Source organism: Bolinopsis microptera, chromosome 3 (assembly GCF_026151205.1).
Source record: "Bolinopsis microptera isolate Bmic1 chromosome 3, MBARI_Bmic_1.0, whole genome shotgun sequence".
NCBI lineage: Eukaryota > Metazoa > Ctenophora > Tentaculata > Lobata > Bolinopsidae > Bolinopsis > Bolinopsis microptera.
Genome location: NC_087074.1, coordinates 19,940,021 through 19,961,143, shown reverse-complemented (window position 1 = coordinate 19,961,143; position 21,123 = coordinate 19,940,021). Strand labels below are relative to the sequence as shown.

At 38.0% G+C, this 21,123-nt stretch overlaps 3 protein-coding genes across 5 annotated transcripts in view; all 3 read left to right on the top strand.

Moving 5' to 3' along the window:
• The window catches only part of LOC134813307 (eukaryotic peptide chain release factor GTP-binding subunit ERF3A-like), a 90,534-nt gene extending 80,131 nt beyond the window's left edge, over window positions 1-10,403 (top strand). For all 3 annotated transcript variants that reach the window (XM_063821001.1, XM_063821002.1, XM_063821000.1), the window contains exons 2-12: window positions 6,562-6,780; window positions 6,885-7,048; window positions 7,349-7,470; window positions 7,578-7,820; window positions 7,972-8,126; window positions 8,230-8,445; window positions 8,623-8,728; window positions 8,863-8,977; window positions 9,136-9,284; window positions 9,441-9,627; window positions 9,793-10,403. In XM_063821001.1, coding sequence (XP_063677071.1) covers window positions 6,563-6,780; window positions 6,885-7,048; window positions 7,349-7,470; window positions 7,578-7,820; window positions 7,972-8,126; window positions 8,230-8,445; window positions 8,623-8,728; window positions 8,863-8,977; window positions 9,136-9,284; window positions 9,441-9,627; window positions 9,793-9,857 — 1,740 coding nt within the window. In that variant the 5' untranslated portion in view covers window position 6,562 and the 3' untranslated portion in view covers window positions 9,858-10,403. The remainder of the gene's footprint in view (window positions 1-6,561; window positions 6,781-6,884; window positions 7,049-7,348; window positions 7,471-7,577; window positions 7,821-7,971; window positions 8,127-8,229; window positions 8,446-8,622; window positions 8,729-8,862; window positions 8,978-9,135; window positions 9,285-9,440; window positions 9,628-9,792) is intronic.
• LOC134813312 (general transcription factor 3C polypeptide 5-like) lies at window positions 4,061-6,382 on the top strand. Its single transcript, XM_063821009.1, has 4 exons — window positions 4,061-4,071; window positions 4,196-4,317; window positions 5,353-5,490; window positions 5,885-6,382. The coding sequence occupies exons 2-4, from the start codon at window positions 4,210-4,212 to the stop codon at window positions 6,083-6,085; spliced, it is 447 nt and encodes a 148-aa protein (XP_063677079.1). The 5' UTR covers window positions 4,061-4,071; window positions 4,196-4,209; the 3' UTR covers window positions 6,086-6,382.
• Window positions 10,404-10,643: 240 nt separating the features above from the next.
• On the top strand, window positions 10,644-11,009 carry LOC134813281 (UPF0538 protein C2orf76 homolog). The gene has a single exon (XM_063820970.1). It carries the CDS (start codon window positions 10,644-10,646, stop codon window positions 11,007-11,009), a length of 366 nt encoding a protein of 121 aa, XP_063677040.1.
• The last annotated feature ends 10,114 nt before the right edge of the window (window positions 11,010-21,123 follow it).

Sequence of the window (21,123 nt, the reverse complement as noted above, 5' to 3'; positions counted from 1 at the left end):
ACCACAAAACAGCACCTGATTTCCCTTTTCCCAGAGTGCCCCAGTAATAACAGTACCACAAAACAGCACCTGATTTCCCTTTTCCCAGAGTGCCCCAGTAATAACAGTACCACAAAACAGCACCTGATTTCCCTTTTCCCAGAGTGCCCCAGTAATAACAGTACCTCAAAACAGCACCTGATTTCCCTTTTCCCAGAGTGCCCCAGTAATAACAGTACCACAAAACAGCACCTGATTTCCCTTTTCCCAGAGTGCCCCAGTAATAACAGTACCACAAAACAGCACCTGATTTCCCTTTTCCCAGAGTGCCCCAGTAATAACAGTACCACAAAACAGCACCTGATTTCCCTTTTCCCAGAGTGCCCCAGTAATAACAGTACCACAAAACAGCACCTGATTTCCCTTTTCCCAGAGTGCCCCAGTAATAACAGTACCACAGCACCTGATTTCCCTTTTCCCAGAGTGCCCCAGTAATAACAGTACCACAAAACAGCACTTGGTTGGACCTGCTTTTTCCTGGAAATGTTGTGAACACAGAGAAAGCTTTGACTTTCCTCACCTCTGAGATTACAGAGGATACTGTAGATGTTGCTCTGAAGCTCAGACCGGCCAACCCTTCCTGTATCCCCCTTAAGACAAAGGTTCAGCCTGCTGTCAAACTCATCCTCAAGTGAGCTATTTTAATGTTTATTATGTTACTGTCAGTAATATAGTTGGACAATGAACATTCTTTTTGAAATTTTTCTCCTCCCAAAAATTAGATTAACTTACATTACTTGGATACATGCTTTCTGCAGAAACGCTCATTTAAAACACTTCCTTTTTAGAGTGAACAAAATTACAAAAGCTGTCCGTGTGGTAGGGGTAGTCCGGAAGGAGATAGTGTTCAACAAGTTGGCAGACTTCCAGCTCCAGTACCCACCAGCCCTGCCAACCCCTAACTACAGAGGCATTGTCTCCCCACTCATAGACTTTCACTATATCACCCGAGATAAGCACTCTATCCGAGTCAACTGTCAAACACACGCCCTTAGAGACGCTCCTTTCGATTATTTTTACCAGAATTCTGATACAGGTTTGTGCATTTTTTCTTTATATTTTTATCACCCTTTTACACTATTTTTTCACGTTTTTTGCTGATTTTTTCCCTACAAACCCTCAAACTTAGGGTTTGCTTTATTATTTGCTTTATTTCAGCATCAAAAGGAACGGGTGAGACGAAGGTGCGAGCTGCTCGACCATCTATAGTGATACACTGGAAGTGCACTGACAGTGAAGTCCCCTCCACTCCCATGCAGGTTTGAAAAGTTATTTTAATGCGGTTTAGAAATGAAATTATGTATAAGTGATTAAATTATTATGTTCTCCCAGCAGATTCAATCAGAACATGCAAGCAGGAATTGTAGCCCTTAAAACTTTTCCTTTATCTCTGATATTTTAACTGTATTAGATATTCGTGAAATATGCTCCTGTGAATTTTGAATATTTGTCTAATCGTACGTGTGCGTGCTGATGCATACAAGTTAATTAGACTTTACAATTTATGTATTGGCAATCATGTGAACATTGTATTAGTTCTTGTGGTCACTTGAGTACTCTTTCCCTTCGAGCCGAACATGATTAATGAATCCCAATTTATGATTGCTAAATGGTATTGGTGGTGATACTCTAAGTATGGGTGTGGCCGTTTACCTCCCAGGTCATGCCGGTGATAAGTTCGCTGATCAAACCAGCTGATCAAACCGAAGCTAAATTACAAATTTTAACTCCTGCTCCCAAACTTGCTCGATAAATTTAAAGTACAGGCTTCCTTTAATTAAATTTCAGTCATGCAACCAGGTCCGCTTTTAAATTCTGCGGGATTTTTATTTAGATATAGTCATTTACATTTACTTTTGCTTGCATAAAATATACAAATTTGCAGGTCGCGGACATGTCATCTGTTTTGAAAGTAATCACTTATATTATATATATTTCAAGAAGAACTTTCCCAAGTTCAAACTTACTTCTTGATTTGATTTGATTTGAAACTTTTACAAATAGTACATATACAATACAGCAAAGAGAATTAAAAATAAACGACATCATGGGGTATTATGCTGTGTAAAAGTCGTAGACCATATTGTAGAAATACTAAAAGCATGGGTAAGTGGTACAAGTTTATCCATGTATTGTTTTTGTATATTATAGCTTTAGCCACAGGTAGGTTGGTCTGCACGGAGCCCCACAGTTTCAATTCCCTGTTTAACTAGCCGTACAGAAACGGTTACACCATGAAAAGCATGATGTAACCGTTTCTTGCGGTTTCTTGTGCCCTTTTCAATTCTGCGGGATCTAGACTTTGGCAGGTTCAGATGATGTCACATTTTCTAGATTAAGTCACTTATAAGAGTAGAGTAAGTCTTTTAAAATTTAAAAAATCATGTCTTCAAATTACCCTGATTACATACATGGATGTACATTGTACATTGTACAACTACAACAGCAACAAGAACAACTGTTGTTGTTGTAGCACTGGGAGCACCACGGTGCACAATAATGTAAATTAATATCAGGTTAAAAATCATCATCAATATAGCTGTAGATTAAATCTTTTTTAAATCTGTAACAAATCTTTGTAGCAATTTTACCTTTATCAGGATTTGGAACTGAACGTATTCAAACAAAACTACATAAACGAGTTTAGAGATAAAATAGACGAAATGTTCCGGAGTAGACCCATTTGGACTACGTCATCGTTTGCTAATATTATTGAGATTAGAGAAGTGCCCTTAAGAACTACCCTCCTGCCCCACTTCGCATTCTACTGTAACACTGGTTAGTATAGTTAATAGCTTTATCTCAATTTTAAACCTTAATTCTACTGTAACACTGGTAAGTATAGTTAGTAGCTTTATCTCAATTTTAAACCTTAATTCTACTGTAACACTGGTTAGTATAGTTAATAGCTTTATCTCAATTTTAAACCTTAATTCTACTGTAACACTGGTTAGTATAGTTAGTAGCTTTATCTCAACTTTAAACCTTAATTCTACTGTAACACTGGTTAGTATAGTTAATAGCTTTATCTCAATTTTAAACCTTAATTCTACTGTAACACTGGTTAGTATAGTTAGTAGCTTTATCTCAACTTTAAACCTTAATTCTACTGTAACACTGGTTAGTATAGTTAGTAGCTTTATCTCAACTTTAAACCTTAATTCTACTGTAACACTGGTTAGTATAGTTAATAGCTTTATCTCAATTTTAAACCTTAATTCTACTGTAACACTGGTTAGTATAGTTAGTAGCTTTATCTCAACTTTAAACCTTAATTCTACTGTAACACTGGTTAGTATAGTTAGTAGCTTTATCTCAACTTTAAACCTTAATTCTACTGTAACACTGGTTAGTATAGTTAGTAGCTTTATCTCAACTTTAAACCTTAATTCTACTGTAACACTGGTTAGTATAGTTAGTAGCTTTATCTCAACTTTAAACCTTAATTCTACTGTAACACTGGTTAGTATAGTTAATAGCTTTATCTCAATTTTAAACCTTAATTCTACTGTAACACTGGTTAGTATAGTTAGTAGCTTTATCTCAACTTTAAACCTTAATTCTACTGTAACACTGGTTAGTATAGTTAGTAGCTTTATCTCAACTTTAAACCTTAATTCTACTGTAACACTGGTTAGTATAGTTAATAGCTTTATCTCAATTTTAAACCTTAATTCTACTGTAACACTGGTTAGTATAGTTAGTAGCTTTATCTCAACTTTAAACCTTAATTCTACTGTAACACTGGTTAGTATAGTTAGTAGCTTTATCTCAACTTTAAACCTTAATTCTACTGTAACACTGGTTAGTATAGTTAGTAGCTTTATCTCAACTTTAAACCTTAATTCTACTGTAACACTGGTTAGTATAGTTAGTAGCTTTATCTCAACTTTAAACCTTAATTCTACTGTAACACTGGTTAGTATAGTTAGTAGCTTTATCTCAACTTTAAACCTTAATTCTACTGTAACACTGGTTAGTATAGTTAGTAGCTTTATCTCAACTTTAAACCTTAATTCTACTGTAACACTGGTTAGTATAGTTAGTAGCTTTATCTCAATTTTAAACTTTAATGTTTGAGCAAACAATTCGAAATTCTGTAAATTTTTCAAACTAATGCCAGTATGCAATGTTAAACGAACTTTTTCACCTACAGGTCCGTGGAGAGGTATGTGGATTAAGTTGGGTTGTGACCCGAGAACAAACGCCCTAAACAGAACCTACCAACTTATAGACTTCAGAGCACCGAGAATAGTTCAGGCTAAATCTGCTGTCAAGGTTAGTTTCACACACTCTCCCTGTAATCTGGTCGGTAATCGCACTATATAGTGACAACACTATATAATGACAAGCACTTTATAATGACAGCTGATATTTGTCACTATATAGCGTGCAAAACGCACTATTATATAGTGACAGCACCATATAGTGACAAGTTTATCTTATATCGACTTTTCTTTACTTTTCACTCCACTCTACTTTACTTTTATTTAATTATACTTTACTCCACGTTACTAATTCTTTAAGTTATGATTGAATTTAAAAACGTTTATAAAAAGTATAGCGGACCATCTTCGAGAGACTGTTAGTCATATCGAGAGACTGCTGGTCATATTGAGAGACTGCTGGTCATATTGAGAGACCTGGTCATATTGAGAGACTGCTGGTCATATTGAGAGACCTGGTCATATTGAGAGACTGCTGGTCATATTGAGAGACTGCTGGTCATATTGAGAGACTGCTGGTCATATTGAGAGACTGCTGGTCATATTGAGAGACTGCTGGTCATATTGAGAGACTGCTGGTCATATTGAGAGACTGCTGGTCATATTGAGGTAAAACGAGACAATGTGTCTTATTTCTATGTAATATGTCCATATAAAGCAACTGTTTGACTTAAAGTATCCACCACACTTAAACGCTTCTCGTTAATATCCTAATGGTATGATGATATGAATATGTTATATGGGGTATATGTATTATGTATTATGTATTATGTATTGTACTGTGTTGTATTAAGAGGCAGTGAAATTAGCAGGTTGTAATGATTGGGGACTTTAAATACATTGGCTCTGTTACATCGCTTCCTCAAATTATTCGTTGTATAATATAACTCGTTATATATATAACTATAAATAGTATTTAAAGTAGTGGTGAAAATATTAAAATATAAAGTTCTACTTCAATTCATTTATATAATGATACTAAGAATCACATTTCTGAGAAATAAGCGCTAATCACGGTTTTATACACCAACTTTTAACTATTTTGTGGGATACCTATCCTTATTTTTAAAGACCACACCTTCCACAGCGGTACAGTTACAACAAGACGAACAGGTCAAGGATTGGTAAACCTGAGACGAGTGAGATAGAATCGAGCGAGGATGCTTTAACAAGTCATATCTACAAAGCTGACAAGCTTCCTTTTAAACGACAGTCGCATTACCAGGTTGCTTGTGGTTAAGGGTTATTATATTGTAATTATAGGATATAATTCTCTTAATTTGAGGGCCATTACTGATAATTATAGGAATCAGTTTTACTGGAACGTATTCATTCAAGCCTTAAACTTTCAACATAATATATGTTGAAAGTTAAAAGCTTATCAAGCATGTATAGTATAATTGCGAAACGTTGCAACTGCCAACCGCCAATGATGAGTGTGTATGTGGTATGGAGTAAAAATAATGTTGACGATTGTACAAATCTTAGTCCGCACCGATATATCGTATCAGTAGACGCATCATACTAAGTTATGTAATCTATTAAACTATGTAAAAATAATGATGACAATGCACTTAAAGTGCTTAACTTAATGCTAATGATTAATACTTCTTGTCCAGGTTTGTGATATACAGGACACAAGATGTCAAGCAGTCCTCAAAAACTTTGAAACTGACGTGTATTCTCATGAGCATGGGTTCTACACTAAGGGAGCTCTGAATGAGGTCAGGAAGGTTATGACTGAGCAGTTTAAGAACGTTTTGGAGAAGAAAAAAGAGTCAGAAAGAGTCGGAGACGATGATGCGAATGTTGTTATGTGATTTGGCCATTAAATGTTGCAATTTAGAGTAAACCGTGGACTGTGGAGACTGGAGTTACGTCACATGAACTGGTCCTGCCTCGGGCACGTTTTAGAGCCGAAAATTGTTGGTTTGCGTAACGCGCGGCGTTAAAATGTCACGAAAATCTTGAGGTCTTTCTCATCTTCACGCGATGATTTGTTCGTATAATTGTAGAATAGAATATATACCGGGTTGTTAAATTTTCATTTTCGGTCTCTTTTACGGCTTTGCAGACTTCATCTTTTTAATTATTTAAATGTGAATAATTATGTTTTATCCTACAGTCTCTTTATTATATAACTTGTAGACTCTTCTTTCATCGAGTCAAGATTACTAGTGCAGTAATAAATTGCGGCACACGCCACCCTCCACCGTGGGGTTTCAAACAAACGTGTCCAACTTACAACTCCCCAACATAGTCTCTAATGCCCTGTAAACTCCGCTACTATTTACAGCATGTCACATGAACCAGAATCATGGGAAGACGACTACGAAGTCGACAACGCAGCTCGTAACTTAGGTAATCTTAATATCGAGGCCCCGGCTTTTGTACCTAGCGCCTTCGCTCCATCATTCGTCCCCAGATTCGATCCAGCTCCTGTCCCCTTACCTCTTCAGTTCAATGGGCACTTACAGCCTAAATTGGTAGAGAACCCCGTATCAGACTCAAACAGGTTAGTTATTACATTCTTAAGCTCAACGACCAATTTTATTCGTCAATTGTGATTATGATGGAGTAATAGAGATATTTACCAGTGACCAAAAAAATTATTCACAGAAATGATCCTGTGGAACCTAAAATAATCAAACTGGAAGAGCCAATAAAGATGGAAGAAGAACCACCAGTAACAGAAGAAGAACCAGAAGAAGAAGTAATGGAGGTTGAAGAAGAATCGGAACCAGAAGCCCCAGTACCAGCTGCTGTACCACAACCAGCACCAGGTTAGGGCAATTATTGTTGTCTGTTTTACAGACTGGAACAAATTAGTTTTATCTGATTCCCTTTTAGATAAGTTTACCTGTTTTACCTCCAAAAATCGAAGCCTTTGCCTCGGGGGTTTCCACCTCAGAAACAGCGCTTTTTTGTCGTGGAGGGAATTTTCTGGGCCCAGTAAAGTCGCTCGGATCCCTTTGTATTTCCTATTTGACTATTTTACTCACTACAGATTTTGAAAACGAAAACTCATTTTTTTAAAGGATTTAAACTAAGTTTTGATGGCTCTGTAAGTATTGATATTGCAGTTAAGAAGCCGCCCCCGCCACCAAAGGAGAAGAGGAAGGATAACGTTAATATTGTTTTTATCGGTCACGTGGACGCCGGAAAGAGCACTATTGGTGGACACATTCTCTATCTGACAGGACAGGTCAGATTATCTTTGTTTTATCTAAAATTTAATTATAGTGGTTTTCATCTTTCCGTTCTAATTTGACTTATCTCACATCGTTATTGACAGAACCAACTACTTTACAGGTGGACAAACGAACGTTGGAGAAGTTCGAGCGCGAAGCTAAGGAAATGAACAGAGAATCGTGGTACTTATCGTGGGCACTGGACACAAATGATGAAGAGCGAGACAAGGGAAAGACTGTCGAAGTCGGCCGTGGATTCTTTGAAACAGAGAAGAAGAGATTCACCCTTTTGGATGCCCCCGGCCATAGGTGCTTTGTGTCTAATATGATAGGAGGTGCTGCTCAGGCTGATGTGGGAATCTTGGTAAGAAAACATCTGATATTTTTATTTGGAATCCCCTTTGTAAACGACGTATATATATATATATATGTTCAGTTCATTGAATTTTGGGCAGAAATATCTTAACGATTTTTTAAACCGAAATTCGTTTTTCAAGACATGTTCCATCTGTCAGGTAATCTCAGCAAGAAAGGGAGAATTTGAAACAGGATTCGACAGAGGTGGTCAGACTAGAGAGCACGCTTTGCTCGCAAAGACTGCAGGCGTGAAGCATCTAATTGTGTTAATCAACAAAATGGACGACCCCTCAGTAGAATGGGACAAAGGAAGGTTTGTCCCTAACCCCCTCACTATTTATTCGCTATTCAATAACCACTTCTGAACTTAAATACGTAACTATGTTTCCGCTCTGATTGTATTCTCATTTTCTCAGATACGATGACATTTGCAGTCGATTGCTGCCCTTCTTAAAGCAAAGTGGCTTCAAGACAAGTGACATCAAGTTTATGCCTGCATCAGGTCTAACTGGAGCTAATCTAAAGGAACCGCTAGATCCCAAAGTGTGTCCTTGGTACAAAGGACCGCCATTCTTGAGCTATTTGGACGAATTGCCATCGTTTAAGACAAATCAAACCGGCAAGCCATTCAGGTAATATGAGAAATTCTGTCAAATAGTATGTAATGTTTAGCACCTTTTCTTTAGAATTGATACCTGTTAATCAACTTAGATATTCTCTTGATTAGGTAGAATCCACCATAATTTGCTCTGTTCGAATAAGCTTTAAATACTCAGTGCCTTCTATTTTTAACCATGATAATCTTTCAGGATGTCTATCGTTGAGAAGTTTAAGGATATGGGAACTATGGTTATGGGAAAAGTTATAAGTGGGGAATGCCGCAAAAATCAGAGCCTTACTATTATGCCAAACAAGGTAAGGAATCCAAAAATGTTGTGAATCTATCGAATACCTTTTGTTTGTCAGATGAATGAAGGGTCAAGGTTGCTGTACTTAATTGCATTTGATTTGTTTTATTATGTTTTTCTTACGCAACACACTCTTTACAGACGGTGGTGCAAATCGCGGAAATTCTGATCGACGACATGGACTCAGAGGTGGCTGAGTCTGGAGACAACGTGAAACTGAAACTGAGAAACGTTGAAGAAGAAGACATTTCTCCAGGTCAGTGATAATACCAAATCTAGATCTTCAGTAGTTTCAACGGAAAATAATAATTATGCCTTCTAAGGCTGGGCAATCCGACCACTTATTATTAAGGTGCGACTTATAGTAATCAATACAGTAGAAATTTCTAAAAGTGACTTTTCTCTATCCTGCAGGATTTGTGCTGTGCAGTATGGATAGCTTGTGTAAAATAGCCGACAGATTCTTAGCAAAGATTCAACTTGTGGAGCTGCGGAATATCATAGCTCCTGGTTTCAATTGTATCATGCACATTCACTCTTCGGTCACTGAAGTATCTTTTGAGGTAAACAGGACATTATCTTGGTGTTGCGTTGCACAGAGGTTTCAATACTATTATAAGAAAATCTCTGGAAGGTTTTATCTCCATCAATCAAAATTATAAATAATTTATTTTGGCAACCATCCAAGAGACCAAAAATAAACAATTTTGTCTCTACAGGAACTGGTTGGTCTGATGGATAAGAAGACAGGTAAGAAGATGGTGGAAAAGAATGGGAAGCCAGTTAAGCCGCGCTGCGCTAAAGAACGGGAGGTGGTGTTCGCTAAGTTACAGCTGGCCACACCCATTTGTATCGAGTCTTTTGATCAGTTCCCTCAGTTGGGCAGATTCACGTTGAGGGATGAAGGTTAGTGGTCGATTAGAACTGTGGTTTGAAGTTACTGTTTGCTGTCGCTGTTTAGTCTGGTTCAAATTTATTTTACAGTTGACACAAACAACTCTATTTAAAACCGGCATTGTTCATTTTTAGTTCAGTATGTAATACGATTTGTTTTATGGTTACCTTTTACAGGTAAAACGATCGCAGTGGGTGTGGTGCTCAAGACGTCCAATCAGCTTTCAAGTCAGACCAACTAAAATTGTCGCTGCTCCATGAGGATTTGGCAGGATCTGATTCCAGACACCCCAGAGTCTCAGTTTTCTTGAGAGATTAAATCTTGGTGTCGTTTTGTGGTTTTTAGAGTCGGATTGATTATTGATTCTAGTTTAGGAAAACTCTTTAGTTGCCACGTGGTTTTAGTCACGTGATTTTTAATCAAAATCGTAATTTTTCTGGTGGTCGAGTTTGATACTGAACTATTATATTTGATATGTTGAGTGAATAGGAAACTAACAGCTGCCGCGCTTATATTAGTAAAAGATAACTGGGTATTTATCAAATCAAAATCTAAAAACATACATGCTCAAACGGGTGTGATTCGAGACATTTCGATCCAGAAGTCTAACCTAAGAAGATCTTTAATATTTATTAATGTCTGGATTATGTCTTGTCACCCTTTGTTAAAATAGCGTTTCTACATCCAACAAACTCCGTATGTGTTGAGCTCTCTTGCCTGTTGAAAGTCAAGATTTTGTTTAACTCTCTAACTTTTGAGATCTAAAACTTTTTTCTTTGTTTCAAAACTATGTGTTTCCTTGTGGTGGTTTTTTTTTTCAAGATTTCATATCCATGTTTCAATTCTTCAGAGCTTTAAAGTATACAAATGGCTTAGAGTGATTGATTGATGATTGACATCAAAATTCGATGAGTATTGAAATCATGATTATAGACAAAACTATAATATTTTCAATCAAAACATTTTGAATATCAAATTGTCTGAATTATTATCACCTAACCGACTTATCGCCAAGATAGGTGATTACATGATAGTTACGGTTCGGCTTATTCGAAATTTCGAATACCGCACAATCCGCACCATTCCTATCCGAGAGGTGGACATCACTCAAACAGTAGACCAATTCATCGCTCGTCTTGTCCAGGACCTCAAATCAGTAAAAGGTATCCCACCACCCTTCAAAACACACCCCTACGATACCCTCAAGATATCCCACCAAGCCGGCAGCTTCAAAGCAAATGATATCGTCATCAACCTAGAGGATGATGAGCTGTTGATCCTCCCCGGAGAGAAGACCCTAGAGGAGTGTGGAGTGATGTCCGAGACAGAGTTGTCATTCTTCACTCTGGCCGCGTATCAAGCGTACAAACTGAAACCGGAGACCAAGTGGTGAGGGTCCTTCTTTTTTCGTTTACACTTTCAGGTGTAATGTTTTACTGTGAGATGGTATCTACAGTGTTCATTACCTGACGGTGCTTCAACGTCATTGCGGTTGGAAAAACATTAAGACTGACTTTTCGCTATTAGGCAGGCCTTTCTTGAGAGATCGTACGATGAAAAACTGGTTCATAATCTTTAATCGTGCGTTTAGTACTTTAAAGGACCGCTTTTAGGCATTGCACACTTTTAGGCTGTGCACACTGCAAAATAAAGAAAATAAGTTTGTTTTCTTTTATTCAAGCTTTTTTGTTCAACTGTAAAGCTTATTTTTAAAACCTAACAAATTTAATTTGTTCAAGCTTTGTATTTCATTTATCTAATTTTTAATATCAGGATGATTTTTTCGTTGTTTGCCATATAGTTATGACGATATGTATCACAAAAATAGTATACAGAAACAAATCATTGAGCTAGTAAAACACATTTGTTTGTTATAATGATTAATAAATCATAGGATGATCAGATTTAGTCTATCGAACAGGAACATTCTGGGATCAATACTGTTCCTATTGTTGTTAATCAAACTAATTACTTATCATTAAGGTCATATTCTAATTAAGACAGTTTCTCAATGAAGAGAGACACGGGGTGGCCGTGGGTCACTTGATTGTAGGACTGAATCCCTAACGGACGGAATCACTACCACCCAAATATCACTACTGGTAGTGATTTAGTCCGTTAGGGATTCGATCCGAAAATGTACCTCAATCCCTACCAGTTGATCTTAGTTCACTAGTTCTAATATCATGACATGATCTGAGCCGGGGCTCTCATGGAGTGCTTGCTATGGGGCCTGTCAGACATGTGATCCACAGACTTACGTACGCAACGAGGAGCCCTAATGAGAACTGGTTCGGATCAAGTCATCCATAATGACCTGCTATACGACAATACAGTGATGTGAACCTTCACATGCTCGGTATCTCAATCAGCTAGCGGGAATAATATATAAACCCGCAACGCCTGTGTTTATCTTATACCACTATGTCTTCCTCACGAATAATTATGCCTTTATTGCAAAGTTCAGTAGGGATCACATCAAAGTGGTTAGGTCTAGATATTAGCGGTAGTGATTTAGTCCGGTAGTGATTCAGTCCGAAAATATACCTCAATCCCTACCAATAGTGATTGGTAGTGATTCAGTCCGTTAGGGATTCAGTCCGGTAGTGATTCAGTCCGCTCACCAGCTGGACTCCCGCCCACTCTCTGCCCCTCCTTCTTCATGCTCCTCATTCCATATACCTCTCCCTCAGACTGGCCTTGTCTTATCCCCAGTTTGTCTCTGATGTACTTATTCAGTTTCTCGCCTCTCAGTATCAGGATTAGTGGGTTAAGTGCGGCGTTCAGGAACAGTGGTATATACCCGGACATGTACAGGACAGCTCTCCTTCTCCTCACGTCCTCGGGGAACATTTTATTACAGAATATGATGGGTTGGGCCAGCATAAACAGCGAGCAGAGGAAGAAGATAGTGGAAATGGTGGCGATCGTGATGCTTATTCTCTTCTTTGTACTATCGGTGTCTTTCCTTGTATCAATGTTGCAGCTCGTTACTTCAGGTCTGAGGAGAGAGTAGATTTGCACGACGGTGGCTATCAATGCCAGAGTAGCTGGGAGAATGGTTGGCAGGGTGGATGCCCAGTTTATCGCACACATGTGTTTGTTACTCAGGGTTTCACCTCTAAGCGATGAAACGTACAGTTGATTCAGGCTTCCTGGTCGAAAGAAGTGACTTTTCATGAATTTGACTGAATTAGTAGTACTAAATTCTAGTAGAACTATTTCTGCCGAGGTCAATGCCAATATGAATGCAAAGCAAATTGCTATGGAAATGTAAACTGCTCCTCTGATGATCCTGCTAAATGGTGATAAGATGTTGATGGTACGGATGACCGAGAACACCAAACTTACAAAGGCGGACAATCTGAAGGAGATCATGGTAGTGTAGTACGAGAGGAATGTGATCCAGAAGAGGATGACATCCTCCTTATCTTTAACTACTAGCAACACTAAGAAGATAACAGAGTGTAGGCCTGCACAGATCCCGGTACACAAGTCACTTCCCCCTAATATCGAGTAGATGAAGGGTACTAAGTTTCTGATCTGGCTCCGATAGAAAGTGACCACCCCCAAATTAAGGGACACTGCCAGAACTGCTAGAGTGAATGTACACACTAGGATCACAATGTTTGTTGTGTGCCCGAGGTTATGCGTATTATCAGGGTCAGGATATTCGCTGGTTGCTGTTACCCGGTTAGTGAACCCTGTTTCTGCTAGGGTTAATATTCCCGTTGAAGTTTCAGACATTTGCTAAATGTTTTGTTCTCGTTATAATCATAAACTTGTATAAAAGATGTTTAGTAATTTAGGTCGTCAAATATTTCAACTTGGCAAGGTGCACAGCATTAAGAACTAAAAGTAAATACGGAATGCCTCGTGGCATCAGTTTCACTGTACATATTGACAGACGCGTGCAAACATGCGATTATTACTAGTATCGACTATCGAGGCTTACTTCCAAGCACAGAGGCATTAATTATGTGTAGTAATTTATCCACCATTTTTATTAAGAACGTCGCTCAAGTCTCACTGGTCACTATTATGAGGGTGCAATTATCACTGCACCTGTAACTCTATTAAAAAGCGAATCGGCATAGTTAATAATTTCGGATTTACAGAACCTGCACCTGTATTTTATACGGTATAAGGTCCACTTCCAGCGCTACAAAGTGTTACAAAGGGCTCCGTCCACTTCACAGTACTAGTAGATATCTTGAAAATAATGCCTATGTTTAAAGTAAAAACTTGCAGTTAGCTTAGCTTACGCAACACGAAAAAATGTAAGTTCTCGTTGTCCATGTCTTTTGTGGGCAGGCAAGTGACATAACAGTTTTAGATTAAGATTATATATTGATGCTTTTCATACAAACAAGTTAAAACAAATTCTTTATGCCGTGCATCCTGGGTTTGGACAGGATATGCCCGTTTAATATATAATATTAAACTACAAACTACTTTTGAACCTAAACATCATATGTATCTGCCAATGACAAATGAACAACAGCAAACTATCAATTTTAGATGTGGAAAGTTAAAGGATGTATAGTTCAGCACTCAAATTTATAAAATCAAATCAAATTTCAGATTGTGAAATGAAGTTTATAACAAATCGGAAATGTAATGGACGAAATAATATTTACTGAAGAATAGATTAAGCCAACATTTCATGATTAAATTAGAAACACTTTTCCAATAATATTAAGGACAAGGACTTAGTGGAAATGGAATTATAAGCACCTGGTTTTGTGGATTAAATGTCAGCTGGACAGAGCAAATAGACACCCAACATAATTTCATGGCTGTTAACAGCTACAGGTTTAAGCCGACTGCCGAGTAATAGTAAAAGGTATTGAATTTAAGGAAACTTAGTAAATCTTGTCACTTAATGGAAATTTTATCTCGCATGGACATTAAACAAATTTATTGAAGCGTGGTCTTTAATTTAGTTGATAAAAATTGATGATATAGAAGGCCTACGTCATACTCATAGTATAATAGTTTGTGAGGCCTACGTTTCATGTGGATAGTTCATATGCTCTGATGATCTAGTGATTCACATCAATACACGTGTTACTCAACATTTTCTGACAGTACCTAATTCTAACTGTCGATGTTTGGTCTATAAACTCAAACTTCTAGGTAATATAAAATGAACTTGTGTTGCGAATTGCGATGTTGGAGCACATTTTTGATTGCCCCAAGCCCCAAGGAAATACATATGATAATGAACTTCAGAAAGTGAACGAGTGGCTAACAGTTGATTATATTTATATTTTTAATTATAATTAAGTTGAGCAGTTCATTTGTAGCACATGTTCGCGGCGGTAAGAACTGGCCACTCGTACCCCCAATTTGGCCAATATTATAATTACAAACTATAAGCCGTGCAGTTATTATTATTAACGATACCCCGACTACTACTGGTACTATGATCGAGTATGACTCATTAGTAACCAGATTAAAATATCGAGTTGTCGCGGTCACAGCTCAGGTGCGAGTTCAGAGTTATTCGTCTGCAAGTGAAAATTCATTCCCGAGCCAAGTCTGGTTTATAAATTTTACGTCCAATTTACAAATTTAAATTAAAAGGCACGAACTTGAACTTGAATAAGCGAAAGTCGAAAGCTGTGCCCTTTAACATTTAAAGTTTAACGAAGATCTAAGCGAAATTCATCGGCAATGATTATTTACAGGTGGTTCGTAAATCATGATTGCAGAATGGTAATTATGGATCGAACGGTTTCGAAAGTCGAAAGATAAACTAAGATTTACTCAAGACCATGATGAGACCCCTAACCTTAATGCCAGATAAAAGACAGTAACTGTAAGTAAGCTATTGGCTAGAACTAGAAGTATACGATGTAATTATAGCGGTAAATTCTACAGCTACTTATAGTTATAATACCTTCCGGGAATTATATCCACTAAAAGTCTCGGACACTGAGAGCTGATAATTTGCCGATATATCCCGCAAGGGAAGCCAAGGTATTATCAGCATAGACCTCAGACTGGCTGGCGGCAAGTTGTAAAACAAATAACACTGGCGTTCTATATATTAGACACTATATTGTATCATGCGCACGTATCGGATTACACCCCTTCCAATTCGGAACCGGAAAATATTATAATACATAATAGCTTGGCAAATTCGTGCCCGCGCGTTCCCTCCAGCAAGCTGTCGGGAATTATCGCGCTCAGCACTCAATTGCCAAGCTATTATTATATTATATTATCTCAAAGTCACATATTTATACAAATTTATGGTCTATAAAACTGGCCTTACCTTACTGGGCGGCGCTCAGCCTGACATTCCGCCTAATCTCTATCATCTATATGATTATGAACATAAATATAATAGCCTGGGGTCCCCATGTAAGCCTTACCTTAGGCTTAAGATACAGTAAATTAAAACACTCGTTTAAAAATGTTAATAATTAATGTGATCGATCATCGATAATCGGGAATGTTAATTCAATTTCATTCGGTTACATTATTTAGTTGGGCATGTGTCATTAATTTTAATTTTAGGGCCAGTCTAGTTGTTGTGGATTGTGGAATCACAAAGAAGATAGCTCAACTCCATGTTGTGCGATCATTAACTGAATCTGCAATTTTGCCTTGGAACTTGTGAAATGTGAAAAATGGAAGACTTTAGTATATTGCTGAATATGAATGTATTATTAGTTATGTTACCTTGACATTGAGAACGACGTTTTTGCTCATAAAATTATTATTCGTTAAAAATATAATATAAACGATTATTATGTATCACGTTCGCCAAACACCATTCTGGGATCAGGGATGCAAATTGCAATACAAGTTAACTGTTAAAAATTACATTGTAGGGCCAGGGAAATTTGATCGTGCGTGGTGTAACCGCGGCGAAATTCTTGTTAAATATTCAAATCCTTCAAAAACTAGACTGATAAAAACAACTCATTTAGATATACAAATACCGAAAAGAATCTCATGACAATAATTTTCGAACGCACCTGCGTATAATCAGCTAGCTGCTTAGTTTTCCTCGCGATTCTTATCATGAAAAGCTAAAATAACTTCAACTCCTGCTATCGGGAAATATGGTTTAGTCACAAGTTCTGACAACAGCAATAGCATATTCCCCTTATAAATTATATCGCTTTCCTCACCGTGAGAATCATTTTCACCTTTAATCCACCCAATCAAAACTAAAACCCTGTCAATCACTCCTTGCAAAACCTCGTGGTCTGGTTTGAGTGCAGCGAGTGCGAAGTCTAGCACTGCACTTGCTCTTCCGAGTGTAGAACTTGTGGTTACGCGGGAAAGTTGACTCAACAGCTCGAATATATCATCAGCAATGATAGCGTTATTAGCATAACTATCTATAACCTCATCTTCTATCTCACTGTCAGAGGAATACGAGACAGATGACCTCCCGCTTGATATTATACTTTCATCAGGATTACCATGATCACTGTCAGCTCTACTTTCACTTTCATTATCGTGAAACAGGGCAGTTTCACTTTCATTATAGTGAAACAGGGCAGTTTCATCCGTCTCCAACTCCATGACTCCTCCTCCAAACACAAAAACGTCTCCCAACAGGTAGTCGTCAGTTCTGTGCTCTTCAAACTTTATTGTAACAGATAAGTAGGGGTTGAAGCCTGGTGTTCGGTCCAGGGCTTCTCTCTCTGCCGGAGTGGTATTAAGAGAGACCATCCTGCTGTTGTTGCAAAATATTGCACGGAATGTCGTGTCAAACTTAAACCCGCTTGTAGTTGTAGTCACTCGTCTCTCGTCATTTTCTTTACACTTGTCGTCATCCTGAAGTTTAATGACAAATTTTCCTGAAAGAAGGTTCTTTTTGAAGTTATCTAGTACAGGGTCTGAGAGCACTCGAGACCAAATACCACATCTCGGATTTATACGGAGTGGTAGATAAATAAAAACTCTCACTCTGGATGGACCTCTCAAAATGCCACACTCTGATATAATCGTATCACTAAGATTGAAAGGATTTTGTGATCTAAACCAGGGACTACTGATCTGAAAGGGAAACTGCCGGTGAAACCATCTGTAATTGCTGCTTAAATGTTTTGTTGTGTGACGATGGGATGTGGTGAGAAGCTGACGATTATTATCAGGTAATGCCACAACCAGAGGCGTGCACGCTAGGAATGAGAGGTAGAAACAGATAAGAAGTGTTACCATGGTGATGAGGACTGCCGGAAGTATAATAGCTGTTTGGACCTGATCAACTCCTGAAAATGCGATGCCTTTAATAATAACAATAACCCTGTATGCTTACCAAAAAAACTAAATCTAAGGTGGTTATTGTTATTCATAGAATAGAAAACTCCAAACGGTTAAGAGGTCAATTCAAGAACAAAACACTCGACTCATACCGTCTAGAAGTATTTTGATGTTTGCTAAGAAGTTCACAAAAGTAACAAGACTGGCCTTAATGACGAATTCCATGACATCGACTTATGTGAATGTCACGCTAAACAGCAAACTGTTAATATATAACTGGATAGCAAGTTAAATGTTGTCAATGAAAATGAAAGAGATTACATCAAAAATCTCTCAGTCTAACATTACCTCAGTCGTCAGTAAGATAAGGAAACTTAAAGTAAGATAAGGGACTTTCAATTATAATCAGGTTACACGCTTAGGATTGATCTTTTATTCTAATATCATCTGTTATATTTTTGAAATTATACTTGCAGCTTGATTAGTGACCACTCAAGATCATTCAATCATTGATAATATACTCAAACTATGGGAGTGGAGGGAGAATAGAGTTGAGTGGAGGGGGAGTAGAGTGGAGTGGAGGGGGAGTAGTATAGAGTGGAGAAGATAAGAGGGGGATTAAAGGACCTTCTTCTTCGTAGGGGACTGTGGTCATTATCAGTTCACTAATGGAAAGATCGTGACCACTGTAATATAGAGCATTGGAGCCCTGTGCTTACCCCGGTGATTAAAGGACCAATTACTATTTTAGCCAGCCAAAATGTGATCCTTATGATTAAGTATTTGCATATTTTACAAACCGAGACCTTCCATGAACCGCAAACTACTTTTATCTTTGTAGCGCGATGCGTTACTGTGCCGCGCCGAGCTGCCATGAATTGACATCGTCAATTAACTTTTATCTTAACGATTCAATTAAAAATTATAACCAAATTTGTAGCGCGATGCGTTACTGGGCCGCTACGCACCGAGCTGCGAAGAATTGACATCGTCAATTATTACAAACCAAATTAATCCCAAAAGAGCGCCACGCATTGGGATTGGCGTGCCAGGTAAGCAATGCCAATACTGTTAAATGTTTTATGGTTTATAATTATATTATACAGATAATATCATATAAATTACTTGTGACTTGTATTGGACTTAGAGTACTTTTGAAAAAGAATAACATATATATATTCAAAAACACTATATACTGTATTATTTCTCCGTGAAAAAAAATGTATGTATATGACGCTAGATCGGCGGGATGCGCTACTGTGCCGCGCCGAGCTGCGATGATTTGACATCGTCAATTAAGTTTGATTCTGCACTAAGTTGACGTTGTGTGACCAAAACTGAACGGGGATTGCTCTAACGGGGATTGCTCTAACCAGGGGATTGCTCTAACCAGAGCCCTCTCGCTTGCAGTAGCGCGCGACCTATCCTACTTGTGAAACAAGCGCGTCACGCAGTACGCGTAGGCACATGGCTATATGCTATATACTATGTGAAGAACGGGGAATAGTTTAAAACCCTTTTTATTTTTAAACACCTTGACAAAAATCATTTATAAATGTATCGTAAAAACTCTACACTATAGCATAATGAAACGACAATGGGGGTCACGACGTGATACAAATAAAACATAAACAGCTCAAATATCGTTTTACAAGCCTATCACGTGCGCGCGTCTGACAAACATGGTTATTTGCTCATAATTCGTCAAAAAATGATTTTTATGCTATAGCACAGCTACTTTTATCACGTTGCGACCCCCACGGTCGTTTCACGGGGGGAGCCGCGCACTTGTGCGCGGCGGGTCATACAAAAAGAAAACAACAATTTCAAGAAAACAACAACAACATATGAAAATGCTTTAGGATTCGTGTTAATTTTAGTTTTTAAAGTAATAGTGAAGATAATAAAAAGATTTGAAGAACAAATTTTGCACCAATTTGTATAACCGGGGATATTAAACCACTTTGAAAATATTTGTATTGTGTTTGACTAAATTTCTTTTGTCCGAAAAATATCCACTTGATGAATGATGTATTATTTCTTACACTCCGCAGGCGTTTTCGCTTAATTGATAGAGGATCGATTAATCTTAGAAGTATAACTTTAAATGTATAAATAAAATTTTTTAAAATGGTCCGTCGTTAATTATTTTACGACGGTGTCAGGTGTTTGTTGTTTGTAGGTTTATAGCCTTCAAAGAAACGCGCCGAGTTGGACTCGTCGACTAGACGGTCTTGGAATATTTGGAACGATTATCACCCGTTAAGACGGTGTTAGAAGAATAATCGTTGGTTGAACCGTTTTCACTGCTTTGGCTGCTTAAAATGTCCAGCAGAGTAGAGCCACGATTCCGGTGCCGAACCACCAATACAACTTAGTGTACCGTAATCATCTTCGAATGTGGTTGGTAGTAAGGCTCATAATTTTCGATCTTTTATCAGGTTTGACTTAGTAGGAGGCCGGAGGGATGCCCAATCCATAGACCAAGACAGACCTGCCGATTCCACTATTGTTATGAATGGCCTATTAACAGAAACTGAGAGTAAAGTAAGACCAAAACCTTTGCCTATAAGCTATAGGGAAGGCTCTACAGGCTGTCTGTGTATTAGATATGGCTTGAGTTTATAGAAAATGCCTTGACAGCTTATACTGTTATACTTCATACTCGTGGCTCTGACAGGGTCCACCATTCCTTAGTCAGTAAAACAGGTGGTTATACTTCACTCTGACATAACACTGTGTAAGATACCCTGTAGAATTGCTGAAATCCTAAAAGGAGAGCTAAAAGGTCGTTTAGGTTGAAGCTGAGCTGATCCCCATTGGACCTGATTCCAAAATCAATCCGTCGAGAAAAAGAGCGGAAAAGGCACGACTAGATGGCTCCAGTGTTGGATTGTGGAGTCCTATGCAGAGAAACCTCATGGACATAAAAGTCTTTCGTCAAAATGCCCCATCTCCCCAAAGCAAGATAACTAAATTCAGTACACAGAGAGCACGAAAGAGAAAAGAATAATTCTGGGACATCTAGCTACAAATATTAGAATGTGCCTCCTAAGGGCTGTTCTCTTGTCGGTATGATTTCATACACAGGTAGTGTTAGGTGCACTGTGAACATAGTACTATATACACATCAGGGTATGTGTACTGAGGTCAGAGGTGTACCTTCACTAAAAATTACCTGTTTTGATGTATCTTGCTTGTTATGTTCTCCCAAAGTTACCAGTTTTGATGTAACTTTCCTGCCATATTCACAAGAATTAAGTTACCAGTTTTGT

Excerpts from the sequence above, each read along its gene's own strand:
- LOC134813281 (XM_063820970.1), top strand. The coding sequence starts at position 10,644 with ATGATAGTTACGGTTCGGCTTATTCGAAATTTCGAATACCGCACAATC.
- LOC134813312 (XM_063821009.1), top strand. The coding sequence starts at position 4,210 with ATGTGGATTAAGTTGGGTTGTGACCCGAGAACAAACGCCCTAAACAGA. Across the intron at positions 4,318-5,352 it reads AGGCTAAATCTGCTGTCAAG|CGGTACAGTTACAACAAGAC; the intron begins GTTAGTTTCACA and ends CACCTTCCACAG. Across the intron at positions 5,491-5,884 it reads AACGACAGTCGCATTACCAG|GTTTGTGATATACAGGACAC; the intron begins GTTGCTTGTGGT and ends CTTCTTGTCCAG.